This window comes from Ahaetulla prasina, chromosome 1, assembly GCF_028640845.1.
Source record: "Ahaetulla prasina isolate Xishuangbanna chromosome 1, ASM2864084v1, whole genome shotgun sequence".
NCBI classification, from domain to species: Eukaryota; Metazoa; Chordata; class Lepidosauria; order Squamata; family Colubridae; genus Ahaetulla; species Ahaetulla prasina.
Genome location: NC_080539.1, coordinates 128955690 through 128977035, shown reverse-complemented (window position 1 = coordinate 128977035; position 21346 = coordinate 128955690). Strand labels below are relative to the sequence as shown.

The window sequence follows — 21346 nt, the reverse complement described above, 5'->3', positions numbered from 1 at the left end:
ATGTAGTTAAAAACTAAAAGTACAACAGGCCTCCAAGAGGGCTAGAAATATTTTTACTTAGTATACTCAGATTCTCAATTGCTATTTGTTTGTTTGTTTGTGTTTTTAACTACCCATCTCGCTCAGAAGAAAAATATCACTGAAAAGGAGTTGTAAAACACAGTCCATCAGACTGTGCAAAGTCTACTACATCTGTGAAATGTCATTTCTTTTTGTTGTTTCCCAAATTCAAAATTGTTCATGTGAAATCTCTAGAATGAACATGGGAATGTTTTCATAATATCTTATAAACCATAATTTTCAAAGATTTCTGGAGAAAATATTACATGAGTTTTAGGATGCATCTGAATTTGTTTCAAATAAAAAATATATTACTTTTGGAAGTTGTTTTGTTTTGTTTTGAAGTTTCATGGCTATCAGCCAACAGTCTATCGATTTAAAATGAATACAATTTTTAATTTCCTGTTTCATTATTGGCCACAAAATATTAAATTCAGCATTCTATGTCATCATTTCCTGGTTCCCATTTTATGATACCCCACTGAATGCCAAATTTCATAAAAACTTATTGTGCCCCAAAATGGAAGGATTTTATGTTTGAAAAAAATAAAAGTCTTGGCTATCATTAGGACACTTTTAAGTGAAATCATTCCACACTTGGGAAAGTGACAGTCTTTTGGATAAGCAAAATTCCACCTACGTAAACTTCCATTACAATGAACTCTGATTTTTGACAGTTTTATCAGATGCACACCAAATATGCTTAGATAAGTTTCCACCATGTACTTTCCCCAACATCTGCATTTTTATCAGAACAAGATATCAACAATCATTCTGCTGAAGCAAACATTTCAAAAGTATTCTAGATATTTAGGACACTTTGTACTGCTTTGGTAAAATCACACTGAAGAAGAAATCACTCCATAATTCTGAAAATGTTAATATACTTCATGTGTGAGAGAGTAGAGTGAATGAGTGAGTGTGAATGTTTTTGGCACTATCCATATGGAAAGTTATTTATTTATTTTTCTATCCGGAGACTCACACAATAAAGAATTATTTTTTGTTGTTACTCATTTGCCAATGGACTTCTGCAAAAAACACCACTACTAGTTGTCTTACAGAAATAAATGGCCAAAGATTTTGACTTGACAAAATGTCTTCAGATAATGCAACCTTGATGAATGATTATTTCTCAGTACAAGAGAATTCTGGGACTGGTTGGAGAAAGTAGAAGTAAAGATATAATCTTCCCTTTAAGAACGAGAGGCCAATGTATAGTGGGCTATTATTTCCAAGAAAAAAAACTAAAAAGTAAAAATTGCTGTAGAAATACTCCCTTCATTTTCATGAAGGCAATTCCTTGGATACAAGCTTCAACAAAACTAATAGGGCTTAGACTTTGAACTTACTTTTATGTCAAAGTCTTCTGGATGAAATTAATGAACTGAGTTATTATGTTTCTTTCTTTTGCTAAAAAGTACTGGGCATGCCAGTAAATGATCTGTTACAATTACACACAGTCACTCAGGATTAGAATAATATTCAAGATCAGAAATAAATATCTCTCATTTCAATTCAATATATTTTCCTGGATGTGTACATTCCTGAATGTGACTGAGATAAAATATATATATATAACTGTGAAATAATATTTTTTTAAAGTTCACCATGAAAAGCCTAAGAGTATTTTTTTTTATTTTTAATACTATCCTCAGTTTCAGTACTAATTATATTTCGAACTTACTGCTTTCCCTTTCTCCTGTTTGTAGATTCCTGAAACTCTTTTATTATTTGATCATGCTTAGAAGTGCTGCAGATGAAACACAAATGTATACAGATAGAGGAAGAAATCGGTATAAATTGACATTATGATTTTGTTGTATCACAATAGAGATAACACAGAGATTAAAAAGTGCAACTAAAGTGCAATTTTTAGTGATCTAAATACTGTAAAGCAAGATAAGAAAATAGATTGATAAAAGATCCCAAACCACACTAAATCTTTTTCAAACAAGCAGCACTTAAGTACCGGTATTTGTAAAACACCCAGCATAATCAGAAACCAGATTTAATCAACATATCCATGACAACAAAGACCACATCATTGTGCTATATGTGTCCTCCCTCACAGATTTAGAATTTCAAGGCAGTGGGTCTGTACAGATAATAATAAATGAAATGCTAGAATTTCTAGTCTTGCTGCAAAAAATAAAATAATATGTTGGTATTTTTGGAGCAAAATTTTATAGCTTTCAAGAGATTTTTGAAAACTATACTTGCAACCTGGATTTGTGTCCCTGCTTCTAATTTTTATTGTCGTAATTTTGGTTTGTTAGCATGCATTTACCTTCATTGTAAAAAAAGTGTTTATTCAAAAGTATTATTCAGGACTATGTAATACGAAGTTCAGTTAGATTCACTCCAAGGAATTAAATCAGAATCACAGTTAAATCTGGAGCATAAATATTACTTTAAGTTTCTATAAAACGTATTCAGCTATAAATGATTAACTACAGAACACTCATCTAGGAGTGTTCTCTACTGTAGCCAAAACAGTGTAAAGGTAGACATCTCAACTGGGGAATAGAATACTACATTAGAGGACTTTTTGGTCTTGTCTAGTAACATTCTATTTTAATCTTTTTATCCTAGACATAATTTTATCCTTGTTCTGCAATTTCTAAATATGCAAATCTGCAGGATCAATACTAGTAATTGTTTCATATTTATATCTATTGAAACAGTACATGCATACACACATTTTAAGACAATACATGCCATTGAAAATTAATATATTTTCAACCAGAGTCCATCAAGGTGCCTAATTATGTGCTGGACTGAAGATTTACACTAGTGGTCTTTAGAACAAACCATCCCTAGTTTACTTGGACAACAAGATGTAGGCGTGGCTCTAGTTAACATCTTGTCTTTTGGGATACTAATTGGTACGAAGAGGCAATGTTATGAATTGTCCAAACTTCTGCCAGGAATTTGCCAATGATGCATCAAGGCAGAATTGGTCACACAAAAATGTCTCCCCTAAAATGTCTGAGAGTGGGAAACACACTAAAATTTTCAGAGATACAGCAGGAACAACTGCTGTATCTCTGGTAAGTCTGCTTAAAATATGGGTTATGGTGAAGGGGAAGCACTCACATTGCCAGAGCATTATTGTACTGATCATAACTGCAAGTGAAGAAAGGGCATAATTTAAATATATACTAGTACGTTGGTATTTTTATCTGTTTTTGTTTTTTAAATCAGTGCCTCTTTTATGCTTTCAATTATAATTTCATAACCATGACCGAAACAGGCTTTCCCCCCTTTAAGACTAGAGTTAAAAATTTGGGAACTATTAAAGAAATAAAAAGAATGCGGAAAAATATTTCAAGAAGAGGTACCATTATTTTAATAGTAAGCATGTTAATTGTTTACATTACAGTGAATAAACAAGCCAGATTTTTAATACCAGTAAAATTGTTTTTATGTTGATGGAAGAATATAATAAATCCTAGGACAATTAACAAAGAAATTAAAGCAGGAGATAAAAGCAAACTTGAATTTATTTATTTATTTGTATATTTGAGAGAAGAAAATAGCATTATCAGTAAGTATTATGAATACAGAAAGGCAACAACAGTATCCTTTGGCTTAGTGAAATGAGAATCAGAATATTTAATATGTACCCCTTTAACTTCCATTAGTTCAACTATGAATATGCACTATATTAAGAATGCTTCAGGTTTTTATTTCATGGAAGTTATAAAATTATATGAGGAAAAAAATCTTTAGAAATGCCATTTGGAGAACATTTTAGGAAATATGGTTGATATTACAAATAATTTTCAGCCTATATGAACGTGAAATAAATTCAGTTTAAAATTCTATTCTACTGGCATTTTACTCCAGATAAAATAAATAGAATAGTGTATGGGTATAAAAGGATTTTAAAATGTGGTATTATGCTGTATTTTCTAAACCTATCCTATAGTGCTATTATAGTTGATAGGATTAGATTGCTTTGTAAGTATTATTATTTTTATTAAACTCAATCAACAGGAATTCCAAATATAAAGAAATAAATGATTTGACCTCTGCAAAAATATCTATGCAAGACACTGCAAAATGTTCTAATTCCCAATACTAGGAAATCTCTCTTGAAAATATTAAAATTTCATCAAGATGAAATTGATGTAAATGGAAAATGTAAATAGTTGAATAAGCAATTTAATCTGAACTATTTTTAATTTCACATATTTTGAAACAGGCAAAATTTACTATTTTTTATATTTTCAAATTGAGAATTATTTATGTATTAAAAACTGTCAGAATCATTCAATATCAATACACTTAAATGTCCACAGCATGATTACAGACATTGAAAGTACAAATGGTAATAATGTATCAAACAATCTTGTTTCCCTGACAAATCTGAACATTTTGTATTGAAGCATTTTGGCACTAAATCCATATAATAATAAGGTATAAAATATTTTATTATTTAAATAATAAAGGCTCTAGGAAAATTATGTAACATTTAATATATCTGCAAGCTTACAATAACATTAATACATACAATATTGTATCAATATTCATCTATTTACATAAGATACCGAACCCCTTGTGATTTGTTCAACGTGCAATAATTCCACCATTTCAAAATATTGTCTTATTCAATCTTAGTGGCGAAATTATCAATATACTTTTGAATAATCTTTCTCCATTTTATAATTCTGACTGGGTAACAATCAATGACATTATTCAAATCTCATTTTTTAATATGAACTTTTGTCTCAATTTTTTTAGTTTTGAATCACGTGGGGGTATAGTTTTTCAAATGATCCAGAAGACAGCTACTTGACTTTCTTCAAAATTGAAGTATTCAATTAATGCAGGGAACTTCCATAACTCTAAACTACAACATGAATAATAAATAGCTAAATTTATATAGTTTTAATTTAGAGAGAATTTAAGTAAATCCATATAGAAGATTTAGAAGGTATAGAAAATTTGTTTTCTATATCTTTCATGAGTTGTTATCCATCTCATAGATATTTGAGCTGCTTCTGAATAATTTAAACTGATTATAGTAAAGTAGTGTTTGATAAGACCACAGCTTTCTTCTAAAAAAGAAATTGAAATTTGAGTCCGCTCTCTGTACTCTTGTTCAAATTAGATGCGGAAATCCAGCAGTCTTTCCAAAATGATTGGAATTTCTATTATTGGTCTTTACTCCTTTTTATTTGATTCTCTTGATTCCTTTGAGGGCCTCACAGAATCACACTTCTTAATCTAAGAATAAACTATCTTAAAAATGATTTGATTTTAACTGTCTTACAAAGATGCACTGCCCTCTAAAATATCATTTACAAAAGAATTAAAAGTTAGTAGGGCCAATTTTCAGCCACAATTAAGCTTGTCTAGCACGAACATGAAGACAGATAATCTGTCAATAATAAAAGGAGGAAAAACAAGACACAATCATAATATGAATACAATGAATATCAACGTTTCATAAGAAATTTTCCAGAATTATGTAAAGATTTTCCAGATTAGATAATTAGTAAGCAAAACTAGAAAATTTAAATGCAATTTAAACTATTTAATGTAATATTGAATCTAAACCATATTTCACCTAGAATGGCAAGCTAAAGTATATTTAGGATAATATACAAAAGAAAAGATTGTTTTCTGTATTCGTAAAAAGGCCTTTATATACCTCCAAAATGCAGTCTATTTTTCTAAGTCCAAGTAGCGACTTATTTCTGAATTTATGAAAATTATCAAAAAATACTCAATTTAAAACCATTTGTATATTATTGTTATTATATAACATGAGATGTATTTAATCATTTTTAAAGATACTAGTGTGAATTTTTTTCCTGTTTGAAAATGGAAATATTTCTATAGCATATAGCATATATTAGCAAATGAGCTAGTATCATAACTAAACAATTTAGAGCTTTCAAACACAATAGTTAAACTATACAATCCCCTTCCAGTTTTGCAGATATAATGAGCTTCAGCTGTGTAAAAGGTCTTGTTGTGTAAGGTAGGTAATAAATCATTATCAGAGTGAACATAGCTCTCATGTTGTTCCTTTTGAGTATAGCATAAAGCTCAAGGGATTTTTGAAAAAATTATCAAATCATGAGATACGTTTTCTTTAGTGTACCTATGGTTCCTATATGTTGAGAACACTTACTTTAAGGATTTATAGTCTATGTTTTTCACTTAAAAAAAAAAAAAGATCCAACAACTACAGAGAGAAAGGCAAAGTATACTGTTTGTTCTGTATTTTCAGTTTTGATATTTTTCATATGCTCATTTTTGTTTCTGTCCAAAAGCCCCAAAGGAACATCTGATGGAAACTATTACTAATTCACTGATGTGGCAAAATATGAAAACATTCATTAACAAAGCTGACATAAGCTTTGCTAAATCAATAAATTTTTGTTAACGTTAAGTCCAAAGGTGTTTTAATTTATTTTTTAAGAGTGGTTATCTTATGCTAATAAGATAATTGAGAAACAAATATAGAAAAAAACTCACATGACCCTGGTCATCCAGTTCATTGTTTGTAAGCTTCAGCTTGTCAAAGCTAATCACTTGCCGCATCCAAGTCTCTCCTGAGGCAGGTGAATCCGGATGAATATATACACGGGCAGGCACAGGTGAGTCAGCATTTCCAGCTACCATCCATTTGGAACTATGATAAACATACCTATTGGGGAGATTTATTACATTCACAATGAAAACATTCTTTTGAAAGTTTGTTGTAATATAAGTATATAATTCCCCCCGCCCCTTTTGATTTTAGTTGATAGTTGTTTTATATTGTTTTTAAGGAGGGTTTATTATGCATTTCTAATCGTACTGAAAAAATTGCTTCAAGATGCTTTGGCATGGAAAGCAATATAGTAAATAAATAATTATTATTTACTTACTTTTTAAGGCTGCCTACTATCCAAGAGATTCTGGGTGGCTTACAAGAGGGTTAAAAACATCAAAAAAACAGAACACTAAAACATCACAGAAGTAAAACCACCACACCATGGAAAACAGATTCAAAGCCTGCTATGTGCTATTGAGTTCAGGCACTGTCTAAGCTCAGTGTTTTTGAGAAGAGTCCCGTCTTAAGGCTTTCCTAAACACAGCACAACTGGGGCCATGCAGACCTTGGGTGGGGGTTGGGGGGTGGAATGCTGATCCAGAAAGTCAGGCACAGCCAACATACTTACAGAGGAAAAAAAAGAGTGGGAATGTTTCCATGATCAGCCTTACTTCTTTACCGTAAAGAAGAATATTGTTATTATATGATTTAAGCTTAGTGGTCATATTTTATACTATTTTTCTATCAGTAAATTGAACTACAGATAGTAATATTTGTTCCAAATCTCTCAGTGATAATTAAAGCAATTCAAAAATCATAATTTGAATAAACAAAAACTTTGCTTGGAAAAGCAAAATAATCAGGCTTATTATCTTACGAGATGAAAAACATGTCCTTAGTACAAGAATAAACTATGTGTTATATAATAATTAATCCCAGGTAAAGGTGTTAAAAGGGCAGCCCACAAAAAGAAAGGGTCTTTTGTTAATGGGAAAGGCTTTTGACCCAGCAATGCTGGTGAATGAGAAGGGAGGACAGAGACAGCTTTTATCAATGCTCCCTTCTCCTTACAATCCAACAATACCTTTATTTCGCAACAGATTGTACCCTGAGGAATTCTCCACCAATTCACCACAGTAAGATATGATGATGACCATTAATCTGTGTGGCTTTAAAAGAGGATTCGTGGAGGTAAGGCTATCCATAGGCTTATTAGTTTTGAAGAAAGTTGGGGCAAAGAGGTTCCAGATAGCAGATACAAAGGACTGTGGCATGTCTGTTTCATGACTGTAAGTGCAGAGAGTGCATCCAGTATTGAGAAATGAAATGTTGTATTAAGGTAGATTTTGATGGATTAAGGTTGATTTTGACCTAATCCAGGAGGATGATTTGTATATGTTTTTATCACTGAGTTGAAAGGACTAAACAAGAAAAATAAATCAGCAAAATCAACACCCCCTCCTTTTGCCAAGAAAACAGAATCATCAACTCAACAATCAAAGACAATTGATGCAAAGTATCTATCTATCTATCTATCTATCTATCTATCTATCTATCTATCTATCTATCTATCTATCTATCATCTATCCATCCATCCATCCATCCAAAAGATTATGTTGATTTATTTATATTTCTTATTTCTAAACTGCCCATTCGCTAAGAGAAGGGCTTTGGGTGATATATCCAAACATTAAATCTATATTTAGAACATTTCTTTCCATACATTTAGATAATCATTTAGCAGAAAGTTTACTCATAATACACTATTTCTCTGCAGAATTGAATGTAGATGTGAAATTATCTGCATGAGTTGTAACTTTAAGTTTCGCTAAAGTTAATAGTAAAAAATAAATATTTTAAAAATTAAAAATTAAGCTGTTATTTAGAAATGTGGCTTTTTGTATAATACCTGCAAACATATTTGTATTCATTATGAGTAGAGCAATCTTAAGCAAAGAAATTCTATTGAATAAGATTTAGAAAATTTATTTAAGTTCTGCAACTGAAGGTAATCAAGTGCAATTTAGATTCATAAAAAATGTTTTATTAATCGGTTTTTAATTATATTTATTTGACCCTTATATGATAACTGAGGTCCCTCAGCTGTTTTAATAAATGACTGGGTCAAAGTATTAAAATATTATCACAATATTATGCACTAGAATCAATTAGGATGACATATCAGAACATATGAAATGCAGAATTGGGCTTTTTTTATAAATTCAAAAGGTAAATCAGGATTGGAGAAAAGAGAATAAATATAAGGATGTTGTATTTATTATATTCAATAACTTGGATTTTTTTAAAAAAAGAATACATTAACACATTTTCAAACAACAATGGTTTTAAAAGTACTTCCAATAAATAAAACCAGTATTTTCCTCAGAGAAATGAATGTGTAAATCCACCTAATTTTATAACAAAGATATTCTGAAAATGAATGTCTAATTTCTTAAATTTGTAATTTTCTGAAAGCATTCATTGTATTTCCCTTCCTACAAATTTAGGAATTTTAGTGGGAATTGCAGATATATACCATTTTGGCAAAGATCTATAAGACTGAAATCTTATATTAACATATTTAATAAATGTCACTGACATCCATTCCATGATTAAAAACAGTTGCACAGAAGTAACAGCACATATAAAATAGCTGAACCAAACTTTTCCAGTATTTTCTATACTATGCCTTGTTGTAATTTCGAATAGTTATGAAGCAACCAGTTTTAAGTTGAAGTCTACCGGTAATAGGCACAAAATCACCCAACGAACAGGTTGCATAGCTAAAGTGGAACTAGAACTCAGTTTCTTGCTATCTAGCCTGGCTTTTCCATACTAAAAACCAGGAAGAAATAGTAATTCTATGTATTTTAACTATGTATCCAATATGGTTAAAAGTTACATTCCTTGATTAAAAAACAATTTAAAAATCAGTACAATGCCATGAATGTTATTAAATGAAATAAAAGTTTAAATACAGAGGAGCAAAAGAGACATAATTGTTTGAATGAAATCTAATACTGGCTTGAATAAAATTATTTTTGCATGTTAGTAGAAAGCTATCAGCCAGGTTTTCTTCATCAGTGATTTCCAAATGTGGTACAAATCATTGAAAAAGACATGCAAATGCATATAAAACTTAGAAGAGGTAGAGAAGGAGCCTGTCTGGAAGAATCTGACAGCTGGGCAGCTCATCTTAGAGAAGACAATTCTTCAATAAACAGACCTTATATTATCTAAGAATTTATAACAAGCATTCTGAATTGTACCTATAAACAAACTACCAGCCATATATTGTAGTCAAAAAGTTACACTCTTTCTATAACTGGTCTAAGTCTACAGCCTAGCTGCGGCACTTTAAGTTAGCTGAAGTTTCCAGTCTTCAAAAGCAACCCTACACAGTATGGAAGTGATCTAATCCAGATGTAACTATACTATGTCTTACCACTGCCAAGTCATACACCTTAAGCAGGCATATTTGGAGCCGAGCAAACGACTCCTCTGAAAGGGAAGTATCCAGATTATGATTAAATCTAGAAATATCCTCAAATTAAGTATTTGAACCCCAATTCGCTTATCTTTTTACCATCCAAGAGCAGCTAGATACTTTCATTTTGTTTGCTTTCATCCAATCCATACCAAACTGTATTTCAAAAAGTTCAACATTATATTTGGATTATGACTGATAGGTTAGGAATCATACAATTTGTGGTAACACCGAGGTGAAAAGCAAGGGTCAATCTTCAAAAGGAAACTATGCTGTTTAAAACTGATAAAAGGTCAAGGGGGATCACCAAAAATTCATTCTCCTATCAAATGCCCAATGGAAGGGCATCTATTAAGACAGTCAAAATAGTTTTGATCCCATAATAACTATCAACCCATGTTCAAGTTAATCCAGTAAGCTGTACAATACTCTCAAGGAGGAAAATGTATATTGCATGCCATTATATGCTCCTAAACATGTTTTATTAAAATCTGGAAATCACACAACAAAATGGAATTCAAGGCTAGCTTTCTTCTATTATAAACCAAGAAAATACGGTTGAACCATTCAAGAATACACATGGTGTATGTTAATTTTCCCAGAACTGTATTCACTTCTTTGGGCTATATAAACTGAAAAATACCCATCAAAAGTGGAGAATAACAGAACTCCATTAAACTCCATTAATGATAGTATTCAAATCTAATGAGTATGAATGAATTTATCTGCAAAATTCTTTGCTTAACTGGATGTAATGATCTACTGAGCCAGCCTCATTATTTCCCCAAAGCCCAAATATACACCTATGTATACCAGCAAAAGATCCATTACTTAACTTGTGCACATATGATAATAGAGAAGAAAATTATCTTTGTTCCATTTCTCTTTTGAAATATTTTTAATTCTGTTCTACATTTTGTCAAAAGGTTCTCAAGTATTTTACTAATGTCTCTTCAACTTTCTTCAATTTTCATTTTAATTTAAGAAATAATCTAATCTATCTATCTCAGGACATTTGTTTAGCTTCATGAAGCAAACACAAGAATAATTGAACAACTATTTTTGCTACATCTTTGCTACTGGAGATGGCATGAAAATCAACTGCTACACATCTACCCTCTCAAAGAAATAACCAAGGAGAGAAGGACTACTAATATCCCATGGAATAATCATAATTCCATTATGGCCATGAAGCATCCGTCTTGAAAATGTGTTCAGTCCAGTAAAACATTTGCAATAATATCTCATCTTGAAATAATTCAAGGAAGACTTAGGGTGTGAAAATTGCTGAGTATTTCTTCCATTTTCTTCTCTTTTTAAGCAAAAGACCAGGTATAAGCTTTAAAGGGATGCTTTATCATAACTGCTTCATGAAGCAAACACCATCTCACCACCTTTTTATGGCTTAACCAAAGCAAGTACATTTCTTCTTTTAGCTCTGTAGTCTCCTCCATGATTTCCACTATCTGGAAGAGGCTTCTGTGCTATTCCTAGTAGACCTGCTTATCAAATGTCAAGATCTCAATAAGGCATACCACATCACCTTTGCCTCTTGACTAGGTAAAGACATAGTTTCCATGGCGAAATAGACAAATTACAGCTGCCTTGTATACTTGTAACTTTAGCTACTGAGTAGTTCCATATTCATGCAGTGTTGTTCTTTTTTTTGAAAAAAATACTTTTTATTTTTTTCACAAAACCAACAAGACATAACCAACACTAACATAAAACATATACTCCTTCTTTACATCAGCTTTGTTTCGGTATTCCTCTATTATTTATATTTTCCCCCTCTCGTTTCCTTTAATTATACTTCTCTTTTTTGTCCCATTATCCCTTATTTCTGTATATTCCATCATACCTATCATTATAACAATTCATTTTCTTTCATGCACTATCCTTGTGTGTGTGTGTGTGTGTGTGTGTGTGTGTGTGTGTGTGTCCTTTTCCCCTTTTTCGTCATTTACCATTTCTAATTTCTATCCAATTATCCAATTTATTTCATACTATATAATATTCCATATCTTCCTTTTCTTTTATCTCCTTTGTTAATTTATCCATCTTAGCACAGTCCAGAATTTTCCTTACCACTTCCTCCTCCGATGGTATATTCTCATTTTTCCAGTTCTGTGCATAAGATATTCTTGCAGCTGTTATTATGTGTAAGATTAGATACCTTATTTCTTTACTGTATTTCCTATTGAGTATTCCCAGCAAAAAGGTTGTTGTTCTTAATTGGGCTAGCAAAGTGATTTGCACACAGTAAAGACAATCCAGTCTTACTACTTATGGTGAAACTATTTGCAACTAAGGAGCTGAACACTGTTGCTTACAAGATGAGAAAAAAAAATGGTAACAGAGGATATTCAATGTGAACCAAATGTATAATGCAACTCAAACACAAAAACAAAAAACAATCACCAACTTTGGGATTGTTCATGGGTAAAAAGAAGATGGGAATTTGGAAGGGAATTAAGCACAATCTTTGTTATTTTCCAAATAAACTATATTTCCCTCATCCCATGTATTAAATATTAATGCTACTTTACCTGTATCTTTTGTTGTCTACAGGGACAATATCCATAGCAATGTAATACTGCTGATGAGGATCTAGGCCTGAAATTTTCGCTCGCATTGCAGGAAACATCCGTCTGAATATAGAAAGAGTTTTTTAATAAAAAGCAGATTTGGACACAAAATCAGGAACATGATTGAAGTAACTCAACTCTTTCTCATTTAAAGTTATCTGCAGGATTTTTTTTCCTTTTTAAATCATCATAACCAAAACAAAACAACCTTAGCAAATTGTGTCTCAATAACTTTTACATGTATTTTATTTGTTAGTGAAATTCCTTCAAAGAACACTCAACTCCATATAAGTATAGATGTGAATTAGCAAGTTATTTTTTGCTTTTAATTTGTTGCTCTGTTTTAAAACTCTCATCCCAGGCTGAAGTAGCAGCTGCAGCTACTCAGAAATACGATTTTCAGTTTGCCATTCTGATCCTCAAAAATGTTTTCTCAAAAGTAAATAGGTATAGCTCATTTTCATGTCTTAGAGCCCTGAATATAAATATTTTCCCTCTACCATGCACACACATCCCAAATTGATATGTAAACAGATGATCAAAACCATCAGTTCTGCTATGGGAAAAGGTCACTGAAAAGATCAATTGCTTCTAATAATTAGCATAGTGAGAGATTATAGCATGTCACCTTTTCAGCAGTACCATCCATAAAGGTACAATTCTAAATGTGTATTTAGAAACAAATCCCAATAACACAAATATGATTTACTTCTGTATAAAGACAATTATGAATTATTTCCCCCACTTTTTAAGTAAAAAGACTTAAGTATAGTATTTAATAGGTATTATAAAATGTATTTATATTTCATATTTCTAAACTGCCCATCTCCCTCAAAGAGAGGAAAAATTACCCTACTTCAAAAATTACCTCAAAAATCCACGCAGCAATTTTGCTACTGTCTAAATAAAAAGTAATATAATGTATTTCTCAAATTAGCTCTTCAGTAAAAACTGTCTTAGCTTTAAAGGAATTTTGTAACAAAGAAATAGTATCTTTTTATTTTCATAAAGTTCTATTTTGCTAAAATTCTAAAAAATATATTTTTCTAAAAATATGAAATCTAAATTACATTCTAGAAATATTAAAATTATTAATATGTTTTTAAAAACCAAGAAGCAAAGCTAGCTGTGGCTAATTAGTTTTTAACATTTTTTAAATCTGTAAGATAAAGAAAAATTATTGCCTTGTGTTTTTTAATACTGCATTTCAATCATTAATAAAGCCTCTCTGAAAATGAAGAAGGTAACATATGGCTTCAATCAAATGTGTTTCTGTCATTTTTAATGCATGCAGATACATTTCTACAATGCAGATTTTTATCATTGTATACATTCTTTAGAAAACAAGAAAAGGTTATTTTTAGGAGAATGTAGTTTTGCTAAAATAATGGACAGGAAACCTACCATTCTTCAGGTTCTGCATCATTTATAATTCTAACGGCCTCTCCAGCCCCATAATTTGCTAAATTATTTTCACATATCAGCAATTTGAATTCATACCCACCATTCTTAAATATTATTACATGTTAGATATAATTTAAACTTCCAACTTTCACAACAGTAAATGTTTATGTTTAATTAGCATAGTGGTGAAAGTTTGAACATGAAAAATGTTTGAGACAATACAAATTATCTGAAGCAGAAAGCCGAAGGCAACCAATTGTCTCTCCTGAATATTTTGCTTCTGATCTAATCTTTTGATTTTCAATCGGAAAACATCTAGAGAAATTTTATTTATTCTTCATAATGCTAGAAATGGTAAGTGAAATATTTTCACTATTATGAACAAAAAATAGATACGACAGAGAATAACATTTCAAGCCATAGCTAATATTCGACTTTTTTAACATAGACTGATCATTATTGATAATAAACAATTTCAAACCAATAGCCTTTCCAAGGAATATATTGAAGATCAGTGATTACCTGGGGGGTGGGGATGGGGGAGAAAGAACTTCATCTTTAGCACTGTTACTAAAACTGTGCGCCATATTTTTAAAATATATCTCTAAGTCTGGCAATATAAGGACATGGTAATTAACTCCAATGATTTACACACACAATCCCTGTAATACTGAATATATGTACTTGAAGATAATTTGCCTTTCGATTTGGTATTTCATTCTAAAACATATTCTGACTTTTAAGATTTACTTACAAATCAACAAGGAGGGGATGGAAGAGCGTTTCAATAGTTAACGTCAAAAACACTCCGTGATTGATTATCCATTTATTTGACAACCCATCCACCAGCAAAATACGTTCGGGAGGAACGGGGTCAGTTCTGTGACCGAATGTTGAAGAGCAACGTGTAACCACAAAATTCTAAGGAAATATAATTCGCCCGTAAAACTTTCTACCCAAACGGAAATTCCATAGCGAATGTTGGAGCTGCGCAGATTCTCAGATTTAGGCGCATTGCCGGGTTTTTGTTTTTTGTTTTCCCCCAATCACTGAGTCGGACGACTCGCCCAGCCTTTACCTTCCCGCCTTGGTAATAATCATCTCGGTGCCGATCTCGTGGAAACGTTTCCAGAGCTCCGCGCCTTGCAGGTCCACCCGAGGCACTTGTGGGGCGAGTAAAGGCGAGGCAGCCTTGGCGGAGCCTGCAGGAGTCAGAGGGGGTGACGTACAATTTAAGAAACTCTCTTCACACCCACCTGTAGGAATCAAAACAGAGGAAGGGGTGGGGTGGAAGATAGGAGAGGGCGGTTAGGGCACATAAATGGCCTAAAAAGCTTTAAGCCTAGCCCGAAAGGAGAGGTTGCTGGCTATCTTTGCGCTCCCGTGTGGGAAGGGATAATAATAATAATAATAATAATAATAATAATAATAATAATAATAATAATAATAATAATAATAATAATAATAATATATCCACAGAAACCCTAACCACGAAACTAGCGCTTTGTTTTGTTTTGTTCAATGGGAGAAGGCGCCTGAAGTGACTCGCTTATTCTACCCCGCCAACTCTCCCGCGCGCTTCATGCGCACGTGCCTCCCTTAGAAAAGGGCGCGTGCTTTTCGTCCTGTTTCCCCCCCAGTGCCTTTTTTTTTTTTTTTTTTTTTGGGTACGGCCACAGCTCCTCCAGCCTAAATTCCACGCGGATGTTTGTAAACAGGCAACAATTGGGGAGGGGAGGCGGGTGGGGGGGAGAAGCGAGGTGAAAGGCTCGGAAGTAAAACAAAAAAAAAAAATCTCGCTGGGAAAAGGCGGGAATTCATTCCCTTCCCCCACCGCGAGCATCCCTATTGGAAAAAAATAGCGCGAGGCCCACCCGGGAGGGCGAGATACGTTTGAAGAGCCGCCTCGTTCGTGCGATCTGTCGTCTCGCGCTTCCTTGCAGCAAAAAGGTAGCGGAGGCTTAAACGTCAATTAGGGGCCGCCGCTTCCAGGAAATAATAAATCGCCTTCAACCCAGAAGCAGTCCTAGCTGGTTTCACATTCGCTCTTTTTTAACGGTTATTATTATCGACAGCCGTCCCTTTTCCAGGGCTGTTTGAACTGAAGTTGGCCTCAATTTAAGGAAAGCAAGCTTCGCCATGCTGAAATGCTTTACATGTCTTTTAATTGCAGATTTTTTTTTTTGAATGGATTGGAAGCTGATTTTGGAGACTTCACAGCGTAGGCCCCAAATCCTACTTAAAAGGCGGCAGAAAGGAAGTATTAACTGAAATCCAGACCCACTTCCTTTCAGCGCTGATGGTATCTAGTACCAGGCGGGCAAGGCCACCCTGGGTGTATTGACTTGGAAGTAAATTGAGACAACAAAGAACCTTAGTATTATTTCATTTTGGGATGTATTGTAAAATAAAGGTTCATGGGTTTTAGGCCTCTTTATCAGATGCTCCCACAAATACACCATTGCCAAACATAAAAGCAAAAACACCATAATGGACTTTGGTTATTTTGCAGGGGCGGATTACATCGACTGTTTGCCCAAACAAACAAATGAATTTAGCAATCCAATCCAAAATACACTTGAAGATAAATCTGTAAATTTCAATTAGCTTAAATACCAAATTCATGTTTGTAAGAAAACCTGTGGTCACCCATATTTTCTTTCACTTGAAGGAAAGTATGTAATACATATTTTATCAATTTAAAGGGTAGAAACATTATTATAAATATATTAAGTGTATTTTGATTTTCATACACTGAATTGGACCATAATTAAATCCAATGCAGCTTTTGGGGAAGTTAAAATATTAACATCTATATTCTTGAAGTACTGTAACTATCGAGAAAAAAATGATAGGTTTCATTGTCATAAATAACATTTCAGTCCAATTAAAAGAGAGAAGCTGAAAAGCAGTAAAGGTTATCTGGTTAAAAGTGCATCCCATCCATGTTTAAGTTAATATAAATCATTTTTCTTATTAGCGATTTAGAGTAAATTGAATTATTTTTCTTAGAAATTAAAATGTAATGTCTGTCCACAAAATATAAAGATCTTGTTTTAAGTAGGTTTCAGATCATGTGCAGTTCATCTGAATGACCTTTCTAGATATATCTATGGGTTATTGAATGGAGCTTATTCCCATTTAGTTCAATTCACCACCAGATATGTTTTGAAGACTGCAGCCAATAATCCTACCCCGTCAGTAATGATAATAAATACAATTCTTTCGCTCACTCCGTTATGCAACCCATATAAGATAGATACTAAGAGACAGTACAAAACCTGTAGCTTAGCATTGTGGGCCAAAACATCAAGTTTTGTTACGTTTTTATTGTACAAATTCAAATGGGTTCATTTTTAGGGTGAAGGCAAACCTTGTGTGATTTTTAGTTTCCTTTATTTCCAATTGGATTTATGCTTTTTTCTTTCTAGATTTCAAAACTCCTGGGGGCTGAGTCTCCTTCAATCGGGGAAAGAAATTTGCCAAGCAGTGGTTCTGGAGCTGAAACATGCTAGTATATATACTCAGTTGGGGGAAATCCCACAGAAACCAATTCCTTCCAGAAACGAAACAAAACGGAATAAAAATTACACTTCACTTCTTTACCAATGGTAAAACAATGGTGCTTTACCATTGTTAATTAGTAAAGAATGAACAGAGCATTAGAACTTTGCCCGGGTTTTTTTTTTTTTAAATAATCCTGCATTTTCTGCTACCATGACCCTGTCGATGCTTCTGAAAATCGCGGGACAGCTCGGTCTGATTTATGCACGGTAAATTGAAGGGAAAGGACAGGCCGCTGAGGCTGAGCCAAGCTATGACAGCCTTCTCTCGGTCCGAGAAGAGACGTCAGCCTGGGGATGGGACCATTGGAAGTCTTGGGAGGGAAAACATCCCCGTTTTTCAATTAGGATCTGAAAATGTAGGGGGCGGGAAGGTCTTTCTTAAGCGGGGTATGAAGGCAACAGGGCGCAAAGACTTACCGGGAGGTATCTCCCGGGTGCCACAGTTCTTCGCTGTTTCAGGCGCGGCCGAGCAGATCTCTGCGCCGGAGAGCGAAGAGGCGCGCTGCCCGGCGCCTTCACCGGAGTCCGTGTCGCAGCTATTCCGGTGGCTGCTGCCGCCGCCGCCGCCACCACCTTCGGACGGCGTCTCTTCCCCGTTGGCTCCAGCCAGCTTTCGTCGCTTCTGCGGCGGCGGCTCTTGTTGCGATTGCCGCGGCTGCTGCTGCTGTTTCTCGGCTCCGATCAACGCCTCCACCGAGAACGCGTGAGCTTTGAGACTCAGCACAGTGCAAGGCGAGGCTCTCCGCTTCTCTGCCATATCGGAGCGGCCAACTGGAACCCTCCCGTCTTCTCTCTCGCCCCCGCCGGCTGCTTTGCTCTTCCAGGCCGCGCCGCTTGGCTTCGCCGCTCCTTTTGCATCCACCTTCTAGCAGCCTGAAGTGGGTCGCCGAGCGTTCCCCCCTCCTCTTCCCTTTGCAAGCCCAGACGATCCCTGTATGCCAAAGCGGGGCTTCTCGTCCTCCCCTCCTCCTTCTCCTCCCGCAAGCTCTGCCTCGTCTGAGGGGCCGAGCAGCTCTGACATGGGTAACAAACGCTCTGCGGACACAAATTAGGGCTTGGAATTGAAATTTGTTGCCTTGATCTGTCAGCACTTCCAGGCAGGAGACCGGTGGGAAGAATTTGCTCATTAGTGTCAGTAAAGTGGCTGGGACCGGGCGGAGCCCAGCGAGGAGGAGGGCTGTCAATCAAGACGGGATTTTGGCCAATCAGAAATTAGGAATAGCCTTCCCCCCCACCCCCTGTTGCTTCTTCCTCAGTGGGTACTAAAAGTGCCTGATTAGAGAGGCCAAAATGTGGGCATGCTTTTTTGACTGGACCCTCCGAGCAAGACTTTCGCTTTCAGCCCGTTACAACCTTTCATTTTTCTCCCTACCGAAACGACAGGCAGACGGGAGAACTGAAAATCAAGCCCTCGCTCTTTCAGTGAATGGGCTAGGTGCTATTTTTCCGTCACAATCTCAGTTATCCGTCTTTAAAAATGGGAACGATGCAAATAGAAATATCGATGGCTTTAAACAAAGAAAGTAAACATTTCAATATGTCAGTGATCAATAGCTAAGACCAGTTTCAGTTTGCCTGCCTACTCGAGAAATATAGGTTGCTGTTAATAACTATATTCCATATGAGCAAATGAGCTCTTTTAGTAGACGTATTTCCTAAAAACAATGATTTACTCGTTTCCAAAGCCAATTTATAGAATAGAATAGAATAGAATTTTTTATTGGCCAAGTGTGATGGGACACACAAGGAATTTGTCTTGGTGCATATGCTCTCAGTGGACATAAAAGAAAACGTACCTTCATTAAGGTACAACATTTACTACACTTAATGATAGTCATGGGGTACAAATTTAACACTTAATGTTACAACACTTAATGATAGTCTTAGGCTATCAATGTATCATTTGCCAGATGATAAGAGTATATCATTATCTCTATTTCTACATATATGTATATATTGGACAACATTCATCCTGACTGGCTTGAGCATTAAAGTTTCTCCCTGGAACCCAAAGCCACTAACATTGGTGATGATGAGTATATGCCACTGTAAAGTTTTAGAGTAAGATGTCGCCCAGTTCTCTGTTGTTTTTCTTCCCATTATTTTTATAGGGATTTCTTTCATTCCTGAAGTCTAATGAGGACCAAGGTGTCCCAAAGCAATAGGCCATCCATGCCATCCGTGCCAATCCATTCCAAGCATATATTCCTTTTAAAATAATAACTGGTGGCTATATTCCCTCTAACCCGCCTGCATACTTGTGTATGAAACTTGCTGACTTGCTAGCTGAGCTTCCCGCAGGCTTGCAGCTGAGGATCAGCTTCAGGTACTGTATTGTGAGTAGCTCCTGCTCAGGAACCGCTTTTCTGCCAAGGAGCAACGTGAAGAGTCTCTCTGTCTGTGTATGAGAAAGAGATATATCAGGGTCCCTTTTTATTGACCCCCAAATATGGCAATCCAAGCTGGAGAACTTTGACTAGCCAAAACCTCCCACAATTTTACAGGCCTGCAATACCCAAAAAGCTCTTTCCATGCTACCTTCTAGAATCTATAAACTGGGAAAGATCCTTGCTTTCCCCCTTTATCTCCACCCATCACAGAAAAAAGCCACTGCCTCTTCTAAGAGCCACACTAGGAAAGGTAAGGGACTGCTCGCTGAGCCTTCCAGGGAACCTCCGTAGCACTCAACCCTGTCCCATGCTGGTAAGGTAGCCTTCCCCAAAGAGCCCTTCCAAGGCATGGAAGCATGAGCTTTGCCTATAAAAAGTATAGGATATTCCTCCAATATCCTAACCTAACCCAAGGCTGGGACTGGGCTAGATCACCTGCTTGCAGAAGCTGTTAGCTGGTAAGGCTTGCAGGAATATGTGCAACTCAAGAGGCCAGGAACTTTGCTCTCCAGCTGCTATCCATAGCTGCAGAAGAGGAAGATTGATTAAGATAGCAAAGATTAGCATTATGGAGAGGCCTCTCTACACAAGATTTATTTTTCATTGGGTACACCCAGTGCTTACATATATTTTTTGCTTACATCACTTCCAAAATGTTCCCGTTTCTGGTCCTATCTTTTCTTGTCCTGTTTGACTCCAGATGATTCAGATACATATTGTAGAAGCAACCAGGAGCCCAACTGAGCAGTTATTGCTTAGAAGGCATACTTTTCTATGCCTTCTAAGCAATAAATTCTATTCTATTCTATTCTATTCTATTCTATTCTATTCTATTCTATTCTATTCTATTCTATTCTATTCTTTGTGCAATTATTTCTGCAGCTGGGAGAGAGCATTGATTACTGGTGTGTTTAATTGAATGTTCAGTATCGCCTTTCACTTCTTGTGTCTTTTGATAGCAAACTTTTCAGTGATGATTTCTCAGGCGATGGGGATTCACATCAAGCCAAACACACACACACACACAAATGTGCCAGATTGTAAATACTTTTTGCTGAAATGGAAAGATGGAGTTTTTGGTATTTGCTAGAATTCATTTTGTCAGCAAATGTTCATGCACGTCTTATGGAACTGTTGCCTAGTTAATTTGTCTAATGAACTGATGCATTCCTTGAAAAAATTCATGAGATCCAAAGCAACAAGCGAAGAAACAAAACCCATCCCTTTCTAATATTAGACAGGCTTGGCAACTTTGCTTTGTTCTGAGGGGCTCTGTATTTTGGTCAGAAAATGAA

General features: G+C 34.8%; 1 protein-coding gene across 1 annotated transcript in view; it reads right to left on the bottom strand.

Moving 5' to 3' along the window:
- The window catches only part of TBX18 (T-box transcription factor 18), a 32368-nt gene extending 13564 nt beyond the window's left edge, over nt 1-18804 (bottom strand). The window contains exons 1-4 of the mRNA XM_058175611.1: nt 18079-18804; nt 15174-15351; nt 12653-12754; nt 6556-6727 (exon numbers count right to left, since the gene is read on the bottom strand). Of these exons, the coding sequence (XP_058031594.1) occupies nt 6556-6727; nt 12653-12754; nt 15174-15351; nt 18079-18418 (792 nt within the window). The 5' untranslated portion in view covers nt 18419-18804. The remainder of the gene's footprint in view (nt 1-6555; nt 6728-12652; nt 12755-15173; nt 15352-18078) is intronic.
- Between the last annotated feature and the right edge of the window lie 2542 nt (nt 18805-21346).